At 39.4% G+C, this 18,900-nt stretch overlaps 1 protein-coding gene across 3 annotated transcripts in view; it reads right to left on the bottom strand.

The window, feature by feature from the left end:
• Positions 1–18,900, bottom strand: part of hipk1a (homeodomain interacting protein kinase 1a) — a 39,304-nt gene that overhangs the window by 17,436 nt on the left and 2,968 nt on the right. The window contains exons 2-12 of one of the 3 annotated variants that reach the window (XM_051662832.1): positions 16,846–17,570; positions 12,734–13,107; positions 10,775–10,898; positions 10,079–10,198; positions 9,876–9,977; positions 7,858–8,039; positions 6,950–7,100; positions 5,838–6,042; positions 5,086–5,204; positions 1,387–1,541; positions 255–410 (exon numbers count right to left, since the gene is read on the bottom strand). In XM_051662832.1, the coding sequence (XP_051518792.1) occupies positions 255–410; positions 1,387–1,541; positions 5,086–5,204; positions 5,838–6,042; positions 6,950–7,100; positions 7,858–8,039; positions 9,876–9,977; positions 10,079–10,198; positions 10,775–10,898; positions 12,734–13,107; positions 16,846–17,568 (2,411 nt within the window). In that variant the 5' untranslated portion in view covers positions 17,569–17,570. Of the gene's footprint in view, positions 1–254; positions 411–1,386; positions 1,545–5,085; positions 5,205–5,837; positions 6,043–6,949; positions 7,101–7,857; positions 8,040–9,875; positions 9,978–10,078; positions 10,199–10,774; positions 10,899–12,733; positions 13,108–16,845; positions 17,571–18,900 lie in introns of all 3 variants that reach the window. The other 2 variants (XM_051662831.1, XM_051662833.1) reach the window with 2 other exon arrangements.

The raw sequence follows: 18,900 nt of genomic DNA, 5'->3' as shown, positions 1-18,900 counted from the left end.
TATGCGTTTAAGTTGATTTGAGTTCATTTATGTTATTAAAACTTACGTTGACTGTTCAGCCGGTTCCAACCTCCTCTTTGCACACCTTATCCCGTTACAAAAACATTCTTTAAAAGGTCATTCTAACCTTCATTATTCTAATAATACAGATTATATACACTAGCAATTTTATAGTTTTATTTTTAGAAGGTTCGGAATATATATAAAAAAATACTTATTACGAAGCAGGATTTAGAAAATGTATTAAGTGTTACCTGGCTCTGCTCTCAGCATGACGACCCTTTGATCTTTTGACCCCGCTCTGCTGCATGCGACTGTTGGCTGCTCCTGTGTGGGAGGGCTGTGTATTCACATTACGCCCCTGTGTAGAGCCTTGCTGCGTCCCGTCACATTGACCACCATGTCGACTCCTGGCAGAGAACATTAAATGGACACTGTGTTGAGAAGCATTATTCGATAGTAGCTCTTCAGGAGTCTTATTTTGCATATTTAATATAGCTTTATTGCGAAGACCTGTAGAACTAATAACACATGAATCCCAAATACCACAAGATATTATTTTAAATACTGTACACTTGGGAAAAACTTGGAACAGATGTGCCAAATATTCCAAATGTATCACACATACAGTTTATCGACATTAGGGGTGGGTAGAAATACAGATTTCCACATGGATTACATTTATACTGACTTATGTGATTTTTGGAGCTTCAAAATGTTGGCATCCATTCACTTGCATTGTATGGACCAAAAGAGCTCAGATAATCTTCTAAAAATCTTCATTTGTGTTCTGCTGAAGAAAGTAAGTCATACACAGCCAGGATGGCATAAGGGTGAGTAAATGATGAGAGATTTTTCATTTTTGGGTGAACTGTCCCTTTAATACCCTTTCTGATCTTTACAGTCAGTAGTTGATCAAAAACAACAAAATTAGAAACATTTAATTCTAATCACACATAGCACGAATGTGGTAAAGAAACCGTGCGACTCCTCTCATTAATGTGCGCTCAACCAAAAAACACTGACGCTCACTGAACTGCCACTATTCTTAAAGAGACAGTACGGTTTTAGCACTTGTTCTACAAGTCAATGTAAATACTTGCAAAGAGCACAAATTATGCATGTAAACAAAATGTAGCAAAAAATATATACGCAATTTTAACACGTCATAGTTATTGACGGAATACAAGGAATTTGTACATTTTAATCAAATATGACCAAATTGCTTAAAAACTAATGAAAAAATACAATTTGTAAAATGAATATTTTCACTGTGAAATCTGTATTAATACCCAGCCCTAATCAACAATATTTCTGCCACTCCATTCTCTGGTTAACTGTATTGGCCATTAAAAAAACCCACACTGGTTGACCACTAGTACTGACCTCCAGCTGTTGTTCTGTTGGGTGATGCTATCTGAGAGCAGAGAGGTCATAGGAGAGTCAGACAGCACAGGCTGGCCGGGGTTGTGCATGGTCATGCCTGACATCTGCTGCCATGAAGAGGGAATGAGGATCTGCTGTGTGCTAGCTGGCCAGCCCTGCTAAACACACACACACAAAGACAAATTAACGTCACATTTATATAGCTATAGTGTGAAATAGGAATATATACTATAATGACAATAACATAAATGCACTGTAAATAAAACATTAAACAACAAATGCTTTTATATCACTTCTTTTTGCTCTGCTATGTTCCTTGTATGTATATTACACACGAATAGGCCTTCAAACGGGTGCACTTTGACTGACAGATGCATAATAAGCACATTAATCATGTAGACGTTCAGTTTGTCTGTGGTTGATTTCTTCCTGTCATACATGTCCTACAAGCTCTTTTAAAATCATGCAGAACTACAATAAAACACAGATTTGTTTTTTCATCCCTGAGCCATGTATGTTGCTTAAATACCTGGAATCTTTGTCTGATGATGGGGGAGATACAATATATAAAGCTTTAGTAGATGACGAGAATGCAAGATACATGAGCAAAACGGTGATCAAACAATAACATTTGTGCTGGGAATATAAATGAAATGAAGCAACAGGTTACAAAGTAAGGGTTTTCAGTCCACTGATCTGTATAGAAAAGTACTGATAAGTTAGAAGGAGAACGAGTCCATGAGTATGTATTTTTTGCCACAGGAGTAAGTCTGTGGAAAAAGAGAATCACCTGCATTGCAAAGAACCAAGCAGCCATGCTTCACTGGATAGAGCCCTGCGGCACAGAATGGACTCAGCGGTGAGTCCAAAAGAAAAAAACGCCATGTTAAAACAAAGTTAAACAATTACTTTCCACCTTAAACTCTTATTTTGCATCCATAATTGCCTTGGCCTGCAACAACATCACTGAGAAATGGCAATGTGCATTGAAATGACATGTGACCTGTGACATGTTAGGCCAGAAACCTATTCTACGCAAGTACGCAAACCAGACACAAATGCTTAGCCAATGGATTGCAAGCACATGGTTGAACCTACTTGCGTTCTTGTGTTACTGTGGCCTGAATAATCAACAGTCATCCTTGTGTTGCAATATGAATTGAGTTGACACATTTAGAAACACAAACCCACTTAAATGTGAGTTAGAAGTATATGCGTCGCAAACTATCATAGAGTATGTTTCGGGCCTTACTGTGTCTTGCCTTGGAAACATCTGAAAATGCAACGCGAACTTACATCGCACTACGAATTGATTTCTGACATTTCACAATGCAAAAACGTTTAAAAGTAAGCTTTTGTATTTGCATTGCATACTTTATTAGAGTATGTTTCGGGCCTTAAAGTGTCTTACATTGGACCGCCTGAGAATGCAGCACATACTTGCACTGCATTATGAATTGCATTTTGACACATTTTGGAATGCATGAAATTGAGATTGAGTAGCTAGAAGTATTTGCGCATCGTACTTCCGTAAATTATGTTTCGGGCACTACTAGGTCTTGTGTTGGAACACATGATAATGCAACGCATACTTATGCCGCATTATGAATCAAGCTGACACATTTTGAAACGCAAACATGCTTAAAATTATGCTTGCATAGCTAAAAGCATTTGTTCTGCTTACTTTCGTGAAGTATGTTTCGGGCCCTACTGTGTCTTGTGTTGGAATGCCTGATAATGCAATGCATACTTGCACTGCATTATGAATCGAATTTTGACATTTTGAAAAGCAAACACACTTAAAATTGAGCCTTTGTATTTGTGTTACGAATTTTTAGATGATGTTTCGGCCTTACTGTGTCTTGCGTTGTACTGTCTGGCAATGCGACGCATACTTGCACTGCATTGTGAATTGCGTTCTGACACATTTCGGAATGTAACAATGCATGAAATCGAGCTTTCGTAGCTAGAATAGTTTGTGTTTTAGTCCTTGTGTAGATTATGTGATTTTGTTTCTGGCCTAAGGGGCAGGAACTTCAGACCAGATGCGTTCTTGTGCTAAAAAAGATATACACAATGCAACGAATATAACAGAATGCAGGTGTCTTGAGACATGTTTTAACAAAATTACATTCTTTTTAACCTGACATGCGGCGCTTCTGTGCGAGACGTGGCGCTACAGTCAAAGATGTCCGTCTAGTGCATGTTTACATAGACCCAGGGGCGTAGATTCCGGGGGGATGGGGGAGATAACCCCCCCCAATAATCAAAACAAGCAAGTACAACCCCCCCCCCCCCCAGTATTTACACCATGATCAATGGAAACATGTAAATGCTTCACGCTGCAACCCCCCCAATGTTCAAGCCAAATTTACACCCTTGCATAGAACAACACTAGAAAAACAGCGCAGACAGACACAAAAGCGATTTAAGTGTGAACAGTCCCTTACTGTGTTTTCCATTGGAATGCTAAACCTCTGGAGCTGGCATCAAAGGTGCAGCAGATAATTCAAGCTGAAGCCAGAGGTACGGCCCAGTAATGCAACATGCAACTCATGAGGAGAGGTAAGTGGGAGCCTTAAACCACTGAGAGGCGTAGGGAGGCCACAGTCAGCGGCATAATGGTGCTTTGGTTGGGGAAGGGATAGAGGGATGTTTGGAGGTACTGAGAATGGAGGAAAGGGTCGCAGGGTTACAACACACTGGCGGAATGGACAGAAAAAGCGAATTGCCAAAACTCTCCACTAGGGCTGAACGATTAATTGAAATAAAACCGAAATTATGTAGTGCGATCATAAAACCGGCTGCGATTGAATTAAATAAATAAATAGTCTGCACGCAGTGTTACACATACTCAAAGCACACGCGAGGCTAATGGTCTGAGCATGTAAAATGTACAGCTCTCTTGATTCACTAATTGCACATTTGTGTAATTCCAAATATGCTTGGCCACTAAAAGTTACTACCAAAATCTAAAGTAACCTCATAACACTGGGTTTTTGTAGACAGAAGAGTGAATGAGAGCATTTCTCTGCATTTAAAAGTCATTGTCAACTATAAAAATAATAATAATCACAATTAGATTTTTTGGTCACATCGTTCAGCCCTACTCTCCACCACCATTATTATAATATTGACAACATATAGTGTAGGCCAAACACTGAACAACTGGAGCTGTAAACTCCAACAACTGAAAGATCAATTTCTTTCACATGCAACAGATTTTTTTTTTTTTTTTTTTTTAATGGACTCTTAAAGGGAGAAAAGTCCAAAATTTGGGAAAAAGCAAAACAATCAGGGTGAGTTTCATTCAGAAGTGATCATCAATAAGCCCTATTCCCTTTGAAGTCTTTAACATCCACTGTGAGAGCTTTGAAGGGGTGAGAGTGTGGGGCTCAAAAATTACTAAACTCTTTAGAAAGTTTAGAATATAGTCATTCTAAACTCCCTTTTCAAGTCATTTTTATTGGAAATTCTGTTTGGAACGAACTAACAGCATAGCTATCATGATTGTTCTCCCTTCAAAGTGCTCTCAGAAGGCAAAATGTATGCCGTTTGGAATGCAGGGTCAGTCATATTATACCCAATAAAATGGAGGGAATGAACAGAGAAGCAAGGCGCATATAAGACAGAAAACGATTAGAGACAACTCCAGGTAAAACATCATTCTCTCATGAACAAATACATTGTGAACCCTACCTGTGTGAGCATGCCAGGCTGAATGTGTAGTGGTTGGGTGGATTGGTTCTGGGGTACAATGGGGACAGAATTGTCCATTCTCACTGGATAGCCTGCATGCTTGTTGGATGTCTGCAGCCCTGATGAATTAAACACAACATAGCTAGCAAGAACAATGGAAACAGTCAATGTCTTTCCTGAAGCATTATGAGAGGGCCAGAGTCTAAAGGAAAGGAAGGTAGGGTGTCAGGGGAGGAAGGTTAGGCCGTAGGACAAAAGGTGTAAGGCAGTTAGTATAAATTAGCCTTTAGTAGCAAGTACACTAGATATTCATGTATACTTTTTTTGACTGTCTATCGATTTTTAATTGAATTAATTATTCACAATATGACGATTAATTGAATTAATCGCAATTAATCGCATATAATCAATACTGGCTAAGGTCCTCAAATAAAAATAAATTAAATATACAATTAATAAATTTTTATAAATAATAATATTTAAATAATTATAAATATATACAATAAAATGATTATTAAAATACATTACATTATTGTGGCAGACAAGTACAGCATTGAAATGTTTATTTCAATATCATTTAACATAAGCCTTTTATTGGCCTACAGTCCACAGCAATACATTTTGCAATTTAATTTGTCAATCTGTTTGAGGTAGATTAAGGTGTAAAAGTAATGAGGGTAGAGTATAGGGGAAAAAAAAGGTGAGGTATAAGGGGTAGGGTGTAAGGAGAAGGGGGTAGGGTACAGGCTCACCCTGTATGGTAGGAGGGCACACAATGAGGGTTTGCTGGAAGGGTTCAGTCTGGGCACACAGCTGAGTGGGGCGAGCCTGCAGTGGCACACTCTGCTGTGCCAAACCTGGTATATTTATAGTGGCCTGCTGGTACAGACCAGGCTGGTAGTTCAATAAAGGAACGTTGCTGCTAAGAGACAGGGACTGGCCCCCCGTGGAGGCCATCTGGTGGTTACGGAAAGAGAGAGAGATTCTTAACATCACTGACTAAGCACAATTAGCACTGAACAGCTAAACATTGCATGCACACACTACAGTAGCTTGTCGCTACCATCGCTACTCAATCATTGAAGTATATTTTGAGGGTTTACTGTTACAATCAAGATACTGTTACAATCAAGGGATAATTCACCAAAAAATGAAAATTCTCTCATAATTTACTCACCCTCATGCAAACCCAGATGTGAATGACTTTCTTTCTTCTGCAGAACACAAATGAAGATTTTTAGAAGAATATCTCTGCTCTTTAGGTCCATACAATGCAAGTAAATGGTGATTCGGCCTTTAAAGAACCAGTTGGTTCTAGGTGAGAACAGACCTAAATATATCATGATCAAGATTTCAAGCTCGATTTCACTTCCTTGTGCTTGACGCATGTGCAGAGCGCTAGATGGCTCTGTAGGAAGTATAATCGAACATGAAATCATGATTTACATATGTTATATTTTGGTCCGTTCTCACCCAGAACCAACTGGATCGCTTTAGAAGATATGTATTTAACTACTGGAGTCTGATGGATTATGTTTATGCTGACTTTATCTCCTGTTTGGAGCCTCAAAGGCCTGATCACCACTCACTTGCATTGTATGGGCAGAGCTGAGATATTATTCTAAAAATCTTCATTTGTACTCGGCAGAAGAAAGTCATACACATCTTAGATGGCAGATCTTAGATGAGAGAATTTCATTTTTGCCTGAACTATCCCTTTAAAGGAAGAAAACATAGTCATACAGGTTTGGAAAAACAAAGGTGGGTGAACGATGAAAGAATTTTAATTTTGGGGTGAACTATCATTTAACGATATTGCAAACAAAGAAAATTTCCCTTAATGCATCTGTGCAGTAGTACAGACCTGACTATGCTGGTTGAGCTGACTGCTGAATGTGACAGTGAGGTTGGCGGCCGCACCAGGGGCGTTGTGACTGGTGAACAGATTCTTGTTGTTGTCGAAAGCGGTACACCTGCGCTTGCAAATGTCCATGTTTTGGAAGCAGGATTTCACACTATGAGAGAGGGCAGCACTTGCGTTAGTGATGTTTTGAGGATTAAAGACAGAGATGTGACTATTGCAATGGCTACTTTAAATCATTAGCCACGTTTCCACTGTCAGGTCAGATGAGGTTGTTCTTATGCGTGCCATGGCTAGTTGCATTCGCACTGTCACTTCTGGGACTTCATTGTGCCTCCACTGGGCTTCCTCGGGACCAATGGCCAAAGTAGTGGGCCAATGGCCAAACAAGACCAACTGAGGATTGAGGCGGGGTCACTGTTAAAGGCGGAGTTTAGCTGAGTCAGGTCAGAGGATCAGCACTAAGATAATCATTACCAATTTTTCATATCTAGCTATCAGTTAACCTCAAACAGTTTGAGAATGGAGAATCGTAAGTAATGGTCAGTAGATGGCTCTTCTGAATATTTGGGCTGACTAAAATGTGTAAATGTCAGATCGACAGTGTCTGCTGAAATGTGATTACGTAAATTGTCGCTGAACTTGCCAAGTAGATTACCCCGCCCATTTCAGAAGCAAGAGCGAAGCATAAGCTGTAGTATCATGTGTGATATGATGTGACCAGGGTGACACATTAAGGCCAGGTTTTAGTGCAACGCTGCAGAGCTATTGGCCCGATGGTGGGAACGCAGATCAATTTTGGTCCCGCGGCTCGAGGCTACTGGCCCCAGCCGACCAGTTGACACCTCAGGCTCGCACTGGCCCGATGGTGGAACAGTGGCTATTGGATCTGTATAGTGCACTAGGCTTACTGAGAGCTGTGCGGGAAGTGAAGTAGGTGAGCCATCGTCACAAAAGGATGATTGAGGGTCTTGATGGGTGTGATCCGCTTGTCTGTGTCTAGTGTTAGCATTTTCTTCAGCAGGTCAATAAACTCTCTCCGATCGGCCTTCTCCGCCAAGATATCAGTGCCATCCAAATTAGTCATGTTGACCTACAGCAAGAGACACAATACCTGAATGTCTATTCTCTATTCTAATGTTCTATTCTATTAAGGATTTAGCAATAGTCCTTGAATTAAGCCACCAAACACAACCACATTTTTGTGAGAGGTGCATTTTCATCAAGAGATGGACACTAACTTATCTCGTACGTGATGTTGTGACACTATTAGTGATGTTTTGTTCGAAAACGAATCTTTTAAGTGAACGAATCTTTTTCGTTCACCTCCATACATTGACTCATATTTCTTGTTCACTGACGGCTCTCCCTTTTGAAGTCAATGAGCTCAGCGTGAGACTGCTTTGGTGGCTTTTCATGCCTGTAAAGACTGACTTTAGTGCGAGCCAATAGCATTCGACTGCAGACTATGAAGCAGCATATCATTGGTTTTACCTGCTGAACGAATACGCCCTACACTGAACCAGTCGAGTCTCTTGTTCATGAACTAAATGTACTGGTATACTCGTTTGCAAATTAAATGAATGAATCATTCATTCATCTTGTTTGAAAACGAAGATCTGCTGACTGGCTGAACGAGAGGAGGAGATGCATCTCGTTCAACTAGAAAAGGGGCCAGATAAATTATGAATAAAAGTGAGTGATGATTACTACACATTACAATTATATGGACGTTATTGAAATTCATAATTATTTTTTAGGCAAGTGTTGTTGCATTTTTTGTGTAGCTTGATAAAAAGTTGTGCTTAGCGGTTCACAATATGATGTTGCCATTTGTGGGGAAATGCTAGTGATGCTTAAACACTCTGCAATGGTTAAGTCTCTTAGTAAAACTGTAGACACGCAAATATTAATAAAGGATAATTATGGGGGCCTGGATAGCTCAGTGGTAAAAGACGCTGGCTACCACCCCTGGAGTTTGCTAGTTCGCTAGTTCGAATCCAGGGTGTGCTGAGTGACTCCAGCCAGGTCTCCTAAGCAACCAAATTGGCCCGGTTGCTAGGGAGGGTAGAGTGACATGGGGTAACCTCCTTGTGGTCGCTATAATGTGGTTCGTTCTCGGTGGGGCGCGTGGTGAGTTGAGCGCGGATGCTGCGGTGGATGGCGTGAAGCCTCCACACATGCTATGTCTCCATGGCAACGCACTCAACAAACCACGTGATAAGATGCGCGGGTTGATGGTCTCAGACGTGGAGGCAACTGGGATTCATCCACCCGGATTGAGGCGAATCACTACGCGACCACGAGGACTTAAAAAGCACACTGGGAATTGGTGAAAAAGGGGAAAAATCAAAAAAAAAAATGAAAAAAGGATAATTATACTTTTTCTGGTCGTGAATGACTCTGTGCTTTTGGTATCAGGCAAATACTCCTTCAAAACGTAAAAGGCGTACATTTGGTGCCGTCGACTGGCGCAAAGGCATAATTTGCAGAAATTGTCAATGACCATATTAATAAAAAAAAATCAGAACAAATATTTTTAATGAACAGATTCAAAAGGCTCGAGTTACTGGGATGAATCAACATCCCCACCACTAGACACTACGACCTGCGCTGATTGTCACAAATGTGCAAGCAAAACAAAGTTTAATAATATCATTGGCATTGGGATAATATATTTTTTTAAATAATGCTAAATTTAGTTTCATGAGCTGTAAAAAAAGAATTGTGTGCCAAAACCTCTTTGAATTAAAAAGTGCAATAAAAGTCCTGTGTTCCATGATATGCCCCCTTTAATACCCTTTTAAAAGAGTATTTTTTTCCATTCATAATTATAATTAATGTAGGCATGTTCATTTTCTTTTGAATAAACATCCGAAATCATTAGGTTTGACACACTTTAGCTATAGTTAATAATAATATAACATACATTTTTCAATAATACCTGCATCATGTCATCAAGGCAGTTGAAAATGTATTTGCGAGCCTCTTTGGACTTTATGCCAAACTCTGCCTCGTGCTCTGTGGGAGTCTAAAAACAGAAAGACATCAGTGAGGAAAACATTTGATCATCGATTGGTCGCTTATGTCTTGGGAAGTGAAATACACCACAGTGTTTTAACTGGGACATGCCTTCAGTCTCCAGAGAGGGTAGCTGGAGTCTGGACCTCTGTGGAAGAACCGGTTGGTTTTAGTGCCGGCACTCAGGAGATACTCAGCTGGCAAGCCTTGTGTCTGGGATATGTAACGAATCTGCAAATCAATCAGAAATACACATTATGTACTGTATTTAGAAAACCGAATATACTGTATACAGTACATCCCATTCTGGGCTTGTATGCACAGATTTTCAAGAGGTGGTGTTGGCAGAGGAATAAAACATGTTGGTTATATGATTGTAACAGGGTAAACGGGAAAGGAGGAGGCAAGAACCGGCTTGACAATATAAATAATAATTTAATGATTAACTTAAAGCATAAGACATACAACACAAATGCATACAGGGCAGCTGCCTGTAGCTCTCTCTCTACTGAACTGCCGCCTCCGGCCGCCTTTATCCCTCTCGTTGGCTTGATTAGCTTAATTAGGGTCCGGGCGTGCATCATCATGGCCCGGCCCCGCCCTCCTCCTTGCCACAGTGATTATATACAAGTGGTCGAACAATATATCGGCCGATATTTTGCATTTTGAAATTCGCAATGGTTGATAACGGTATCCGCTTGGCAGGTTAACAGAAGTGTTAGCTCATCCTTGCGTCAATTTGTACAGGCAGCCTTATATAATTTTATATAATAAAAAATATATATATAATAAAATAAATTAACAGACCTGATCATACTCTGAAGCTCCAGGATACAAAGGCCAGCCCAGAAAGAGTTCAGCAATGACACAACCCAAAGACCACATGTCAATGGCCTCACAGAATGGAAGGCCCAAGATGATCTCTGGAGCTCTGGACATGAAAAGACAAATAAATGTGCAAGTCACAAGTTTAGACATATCTTTTCATTCTTTATTATTCTAAAATAATAGTAACCTTTGAAATAACACAAACTGAAGTACGAGAGTTATGTAGTGACCACAAAATTCTAATCAAATTAAGACTACAGGGTGGCCCAAAAATAAAAAAAACAGGTCCACTATGTTTGATTGCTCGTATCTTAAAAATGTATCAAGGCGTTTGTGCAATTTTTGCCGTACTTCTATGACTTTTTGTAAACAACCAAATGACGTCACTGTGACATCATCATGAGCAAGAACTTGCTACACATAAGTAACTCGTTTGGCCCCAAAAAAACAGGGCCACATGGCAAAAGCCATGAAGCACCTAAGTTTGCTGCCACTGAAAACGTTTTACTTTTTTATTTATTGTAACAAGTTGTTGCTTACGATGTCATAGTGATATAATTTTGTTGTTTACAAAAAGTCGTGCAAAATATATCAAAATCGTGCAAACGCCTTTATGAATTTTTAAGATATGAGCAATCAAACATAGTGGCCCCGTTTTTTTTCGGCCACCCTTGTATGTTATATTTTATATAATAATAATATTCAAATGTGTCCAAACTTTTGACCGGTAGTGGAGTTATGAGCGCGTTCATTACATTTGCACATTCCTTATTATATTTATATGATTCATGGGAGAATGACAGGAATAAAAATATATTAAATATATTTAATATATACATATATTAAAGGTAAACAAGGTCTTTAGGGATGCTTGATTTATCGTGACCATATCAGCATACACTCCAAACAAACAGCTCTTTGGCTGAACATGATTCAATCGTGGACAGTGGTTCCGCGTGTTTGAAATACGTTTTCTTAACTTAAAATTTCTATGTAATCTCAACACAAACGCTTTGTGTAGGAAGAACCTTGTTGAATTGGGTAAACCCAACAAAATTAGACATGTCAAAGTCACTCAAATCAATTGATTTTTTTCTTTATGAACTAACTAGTGAAAGTGAATGTTAGCATGCTAATGGTTCGAAGCACTACAAAGTGTAGTTTAGTAACTATGCTATAGTTAGCAAAGCATTTGCTCAAACAAAATGAGCAATCAAATTTATGTACAACATCTACCTGTCCTCATCGTTAGCTCAAGCTCCACTCTTCACCAAAACTCTAACATAACAGAAACTCTTCTAAATCTCAAAATAACAAAACAAACACTAACAAGTAGCACCCTTTATATTCATCTTGCATAAAAACACATAAAATAAAACTTAATTTTAACATTTACTCTCCCCATCACCTCCCACGGAAAGCATGCTGGAAAATGGAAATCCCCCTGCCCGGTTTCATCAATGCTACAAAAAGTATTCATGTAGTCCCAACTAAATGGATAGAACACAATGAAATCAAGTTGTGACAAAATGTTCTATAATTGTGTTGCTTCAGTTTATTTTAATTAAGTAAATTGAACAAGCAGCAAAATCCTTTTTTTGAGTGTAGGTTAAAATAAATTATCATGTTCTGATATGGTCGATATTAGAAGCCATTAACTGACTTCTATCATTATTGAGCTTACTCTTTTTCTGATTTAAACTGCTTACTCTTTCTATGCCAGGCTTCAAAATGAACCGTTACCCATCTTTTATACTGTATGTTATTGTGTTTTTAATGCCAAATCAAAATTTCCTGTCATTGGGGTTTTGGTGTGAACAGACAAAATTGGCCATCCATCACATCAGTTTTTGGCTGTAACATGAAAATGACTATGTTGTAAACTCTTTTGACCAGAGGGTTGTGACAGTGACTTGACCATTGAAAACTGTCCCTTACCGGTAGTATCTAGACTGCAGGTATGTTGAGCACACGGCTTTAGACACGTGACTGGCTGAACCGAAGTCAATAACTTTAACTCTGTAGGGCTGTCTGGTGGGATCCACCAGCATGATGTTCTCAGGCTTCAGATCAGCATGAATCAGACCTAGACTCTTGAGCTTCATGAGTGCGGTGCCAACCTGCTGCAGAACTGGCCGGATACACTTGAGCAGCAGAGGGCTGAACTTGCTGTGCTTTAGAAAGTCATACAGATTCTGCTCCAACATCTCAAACACCAGACAGGTGTGGTTCTTGTGCTGGAAGCACTCGTACGAGCGCACAAAGTTGAACTCATCTGCGTTCTCTGTGCTAAGACGGCTAAGGATGCTGACCTATTAAAAAAAAGACAACAATTTAAGGAATAATTCACCCAAAAATGACATTTACTCACACTCATGTTGCTCCAAACTTTGAGTTTGACTTCCATGGAACACCAAAAACTGAATTTTTGAAGAATATCCTGGCTGCCCTTTACTAGATAATGAAAGTGAAAATTGAGGGGCCATCAAGCTCCCAAAAAAAAAAAAAAAACACCATAAAACAATCATACAAGTTGTCCTTTATTCCAAGTCCTGAAAATCTTCCTCACCATTGTAGCTCTCAAAAGAAATATGGCGGAATTGACCTTAATGCCGGTGTTGAAAAAGGCTGAGAACCAGTGTTTCCTGCACTTTGCCACTACTGAAAAATGTAAAGCTATTTTACACAAGTTTTGATCTTGCAGTCTTAATTGAAAGCAATGAGATAAAAAGACAGTATTTTGTAAAAAATTAATGGAAAGAAAACACTTCACTTTCACTTTTTACTTCACTGATATTTTCCCTCACTTCCTATGGCTAAAATCATGATTTGCGATTAATTAGTTAAAATTATATAATTGATTCACAGCCCTATATATATATATATATATATATACACACACACACACACTGATGAGGCAAAACATTAAGACCACTCACAGGTGACGCGAATAACGTTGATCATATCCTAACAAACCACAAACCGGCGACAGGGTGTTGGGTGCCCAAGGCTCATAGAAGCACAAATAAAATGAAGGCTATCCCATCTGATCTGAACCAACAGAAGGTCTACAGTGGCACAAGTCACAGAAAATTTTAATGATGGTTACGGGAGGAATGTGTCACAACACACAGTGCATCGTACCCTGCTGCGTGTGGGGCTGCGTAGCCGCAGAACGGTCAGAGTGCCCATGATGACCCCTGTCCACTGTCGACAGCACCTACAATGCGAGCAATGCGAACGTTGGAACTGGACCTTGAAGCAGTGGAAGAATGTCGCCTGGTCCGATGAGTCCCATTTTCTGTTACATCACGTGGACGGCATTGTACGTGTGCGCCGTTTACCTGTGGAAGTGATGGCAACAGGATGCACTGTGGAAGATGACAAGCCGGTGGAGGGAGTGTGATGCTCTGTGGACATCAATTTGACATGTTCCACCTACCTAAACATTGTTGCATACCAGGTACACCCCTTCATGGCAATGGTATTCCATGATGGCAGTGGCCTCTTTCAGCAGGATAATACACCCTGCCACACCGCACACATTGTTCAGGAATGGTTTGAGAGCATGCTGAAGAGTTCAAGGCATCGCCCTGGCCTCCAAATCCCCCAGATCTCAATCCGATTGAGCATCTGTGAAATGTGCTGGACCAACAAGTCAGATCCATGGTGGCTCCACCTTGCAATTTACAGGACTTGAAGGATCTGCTGCTAATATCTTGGTGCCAGATACCACAGGACACCTTCAGGGTTCTTGTAGAGTACATGGCTCTGTGGGTTGGCACTGTTTTGGCGTCAGGCGGAGGACCAACAGCATATTAGGCAGGTGTTCATAATGTTTTGGCTCATCAGTGTGTGCGTGCGTGTGTGTGTGTGTGTGTGTGTGTGTGTATATATATATATATATATATATATATATATATATACACAGTGCCTTGCAAATGTATTCAGACCCCTGACCAATTATCTCATATTACTGAATTACAAATGGTGCATTGAAATTTCATTCTGTTTGATATTTTATTTTAAAACACTGGAACTCAAAATCAATTATTGTTAGGTGACATTGGTTTTATGTTGGGAAATAACTGAAAAAAAAAAAAAAAACTGCAATATCTTGCTTGCATAAGTATTCAACCCCTGTGCTGTGGAAGCTGCCAGGTTACACTGATGAAAGAAATTGCCCTGACGAAGACACAATTATTTTACCATTGACATCCACCTGTGAATCATTAAAGTTGCAATCACATTTTCTGGATAAAAAACCCATTGTTGAAAGATCATTGGTCAGGCTGTGAATCTGAAGGAAAATGAAGACCAAAGAGCATTCCACATAATTTAGAGGTAAAGTAATACAAATGCATAGATTAGGGAAAAGGTACAAAATAATATCCAAATATTTGGATATCCCAGTGAGCACTGTTGGATCAATAATCAGGAAGTGGAAGCTGCACCACACCACCCAAGGCCGCCCCTCAAAACTCAGCGCTCTAACAAAAAGGAGACTTGTGAGAGAAGCCACAGTGAGGCCAGCAATCACTTTGAAGGGGCTACAGAGTTCAGTGGCTGGGAGTGGAGTAATGGAGCACCAGTCAACCATATCAAGAGCACTGCATGATGCTGGCCTGTATGGGAGGGTGGCAAGAAAGAAGCCGTTACTCAAAAAGTACCATCTGAAAGTATGTCTGGAGTTTGCCAGAAAGCATGTGAGTGATCCAGCTGCGATGTGGGAGAAGGTTTTGTGGTCAGATGAAACCAAGATAGAGCTTTTTGGACAAAACTCAAAGCGCTATATGTGGCGCAAACCTAACACTTCCTATGCCTCAAGACACACCATCCCTACAGTGAAGTATGGTGGTGGCAGCATCATGCTGTGGGGATGCTTCTCATCAGCAGGGGCTGGGCATCTTGTTAGAATTGAAGGAAGAATGGATGGAGCAAAATATAGGGAAATACTGCAAGAGAACCTGCTTCAGTCCGCTAAAAAACTGAAGCTTGAGAGGAAATTCACCTTTCAGCAGGACAATGATCCCAAGCACAAGGCCAAAGCAACATTGGAGTGGTTCAAGAACAAAAAGATAAATGTCCTACAGTGGCCCAGTCAAAGTTCTGATCTCAATCCTATTGAGAATCTGTGGCACTATTTGAAAATTGCAGTCCACAAGTATCACCCGACCAACCTGAACAACCTGGAGCAAATCTGCCGAGAAGAATGGGCCAAAATCACTTTGTCACTGTGTGCAAAGCTGGTACATATGTACCCCAAAAGACTTAAAGCAGTTATTGCAGCAAAAGGTGGCTCGACCAAATATTAATGTGTGGGGGTTGAATACTTATGCAAGCAAGATATTTCAGTTTTTTATTTTTCATAAAAATATTTACTAACAAAAAAACAATATCACCTTACAATAATTGATTTTGAGTTTCAGTGTTTTAAAATAAAATATCAATCAGAATGAAATTCCAGTGTACCATTTGTAATACGAGAATTGGTCAGGGGTCTGAATACTTTTGCAAGGCACTGTGTATTTATGTATGTATGTGTATATATATATATATATATATATATATATATATATATATATATATATATATATATATATATATATATATATTGTATATACATACAGATTTCTGTTGGTAAAACTGATGAGAACCAATGGAGTTTGGTGTCAAAGTGCAATTTTTAATAGTCAATCCAACATTTTATTTGGCTAAGGGTAAGATTATCAGTTAATAATGACTTCAATTTGGCCTATCTTCTCAAAAAGCTATCATAAGTCTGTAAAATATTTTTTTTTGGAGATGGACAGCTCGAGTTTCCTAAACCTAAAGAGTGGCCAGGATATCCTTCAGAAATTCCTGTGTGTTCCATGGAAGAAAGGAAGTCATATGGGTTTGAATCAACATGAGTATGTGAGTAAACGATGACAGAATTTTAATTTTTGGGTGAACTATTCCAATTAACTATACTGATATAATGGCATATGTTTTGATGCTGGTTAATTGCCAGCCAATTGTTAATTTTCTTGCACAAATGAATAACTTACCTCTATTTGACCCTGACGGGCATATGATGGGTGATTCTTGAGAATCTTAATGGCCACGATCTCATTGGTTCCACGCTTCCAGCATTTCGCCACCTGTCCGAATGTTCCACGTCCAAGAAACTCCAGCACCTCATAACTATTGGAGACTGAGCAGAGGATCTCGTGTTGGACCAGTTGGTAGTCACCCTCGCTGTGGGAGTTGCTGCTTTTGGTGGTGGAGGTGGAATGAGCAATGGACTGAGCCGTGGCATTGCCTCCACCAACACGGTTGGGCAGCACGGGCGCCGAGAGCTCCTCTAAGATTTGCACGCTGTCACTGCTGTCCACCTCCTCGCTTTTCCGCTTCAGACTACCTTGTTTCTGGTAGCCCACGCAAGCCTGAGAAGTGGAGCCTACATCTTTACCATGCCTACTGGATGAAGATGATGAGGAGGAGGATGAAGGCTCCGAGATGCTGCCGGTGCTGTCCGCGGCACGTACCACCGTCTGTTCACGCGAACTTCCGGGAGGAAAGACCAGGTTGGAGGAGTTGTAATTGGGTTTGAAGCCGGATGTAGATGGGGAGGAGCTATTGGTCTGGTTTGGGCTCTGCTGGTAGTAGCTGCTTTCTTCTGATTGGCTGCTCACATTCCATGCATGGTTTTCCACCTTTAGTTTTTTGGAGCGGGAGAGGCCACTGGAGGATACGGAAGGAGAGGAAAACGCTTGGAGTTGTGAGGACATGCCTAGAAGAGATAAAGAGAAAAGGAAGTCAGCATTTCACCTTTTAAAAGAATAATCTGGGTTAAACTCAATCGACAGAATTTGTGGCTTAATTTTTATTAACACAAACATTTTTTGACTCATCCCTCGTTCATTAAAAAAAAAAAAATTTCGGTAAGGGTGTTTCAATTTTTGTTCCTTTCAAAGGAAGTGAATGGGGCCAGTCAATAAACGTTAAAATACACTCTGTTTCTAAAAAGCAACAAGATGTATACATAATACTGTTAAGATGATTTTAGTGTGATAAAATCTCTTACTACCCTTATCTGTATAAAGTTATCTCCAATATTACAACTTTGTAGTCATGACGACATAAATCTGGTAAACCCCAGAATCTAGTAAATGGTGTAACACGGTAAATTCCTGAATTTACCATGATAAAATCACGTTAACATGTAAAATGTTTGTTTATATCTTTTGTCTGTACTTTTTAAACTGCGTATGGTAACATTTATGGACTGGCCCCATTCAATTCCATTGCAAGTGCCTTACTGTAACTGTGATTTTTGCTTCTTTTTTTTAAATAAACGAGTGACTAGTCTAAATAATTTTTTTCAACATTATGCAACAAATGCTGTCAAGATCTTAACATGTATTAAACCCTGAATATTCCTTTAACACATAGAAAAGTAATATTTATGAATTGGATTCATTGGGTTTATGTCATAGTATCACTATATCGTTAATTAAAACTGCAGTGTGTAATTTTAGCACCACTAGTGGCACAACACAGAATTGCAACGAAGGTAGCCCCTGCCCAAACTCACGCTAAAACAAACAGATCAATAGCTATCCTCAGAATTAGATACTAGCTTACTACTTACTGAATATTGCGAATTATGCACTGTAAATGCGTACTATTTTATTAAACAGTAAGAGAAACAGTAACTATTATTCCATGATACATGTTTCAAATGATAGTATGCTACATTGTTGTAACATGACCTCATCATGTTGCATGGGAGTAGTGTACAATCATCATCTTGGAAATAAAAATTATTCTTTTGCATTTTAAACATCCTAATCTATTGACAGTCCAATCAAATAATTAGTCAAGATAAATATATTAAAGAAACGCAATGGATATTACTTCTGGTTCATTCATAACACTGGAAATGGATGGTTAAACTGAGTACATTGCATTTTATTTTTAGCATATGTTCTGTGTGATTTGTTGTATACTGCATACTTTGGCATACTACATAAATGTTGTAGGAGTAGGTAATCCAAGTATTCACTACATAAAAGAAATATGCATACTGTTCACAGTATGAATACAATACTTTAAACTGC

The sequence above is a fragment of the Myxocyprinus asiaticus genome, chromosome 29 (assembly GCF_019703515.2).
Source record: "Myxocyprinus asiaticus isolate MX2 ecotype Aquarium Trade chromosome 29, UBuf_Myxa_2, whole genome shotgun sequence".
NCBI lineage: Eukaryota > Metazoa > Chordata > Actinopteri > Cypriniformes > Catostomidae > Myxocyprinus > Myxocyprinus asiaticus.
The sequence above is the reverse complement of the archived record's forward strand: the minus strand, read 5'-3'. Positions and strand labels throughout refer to the sequence as shown.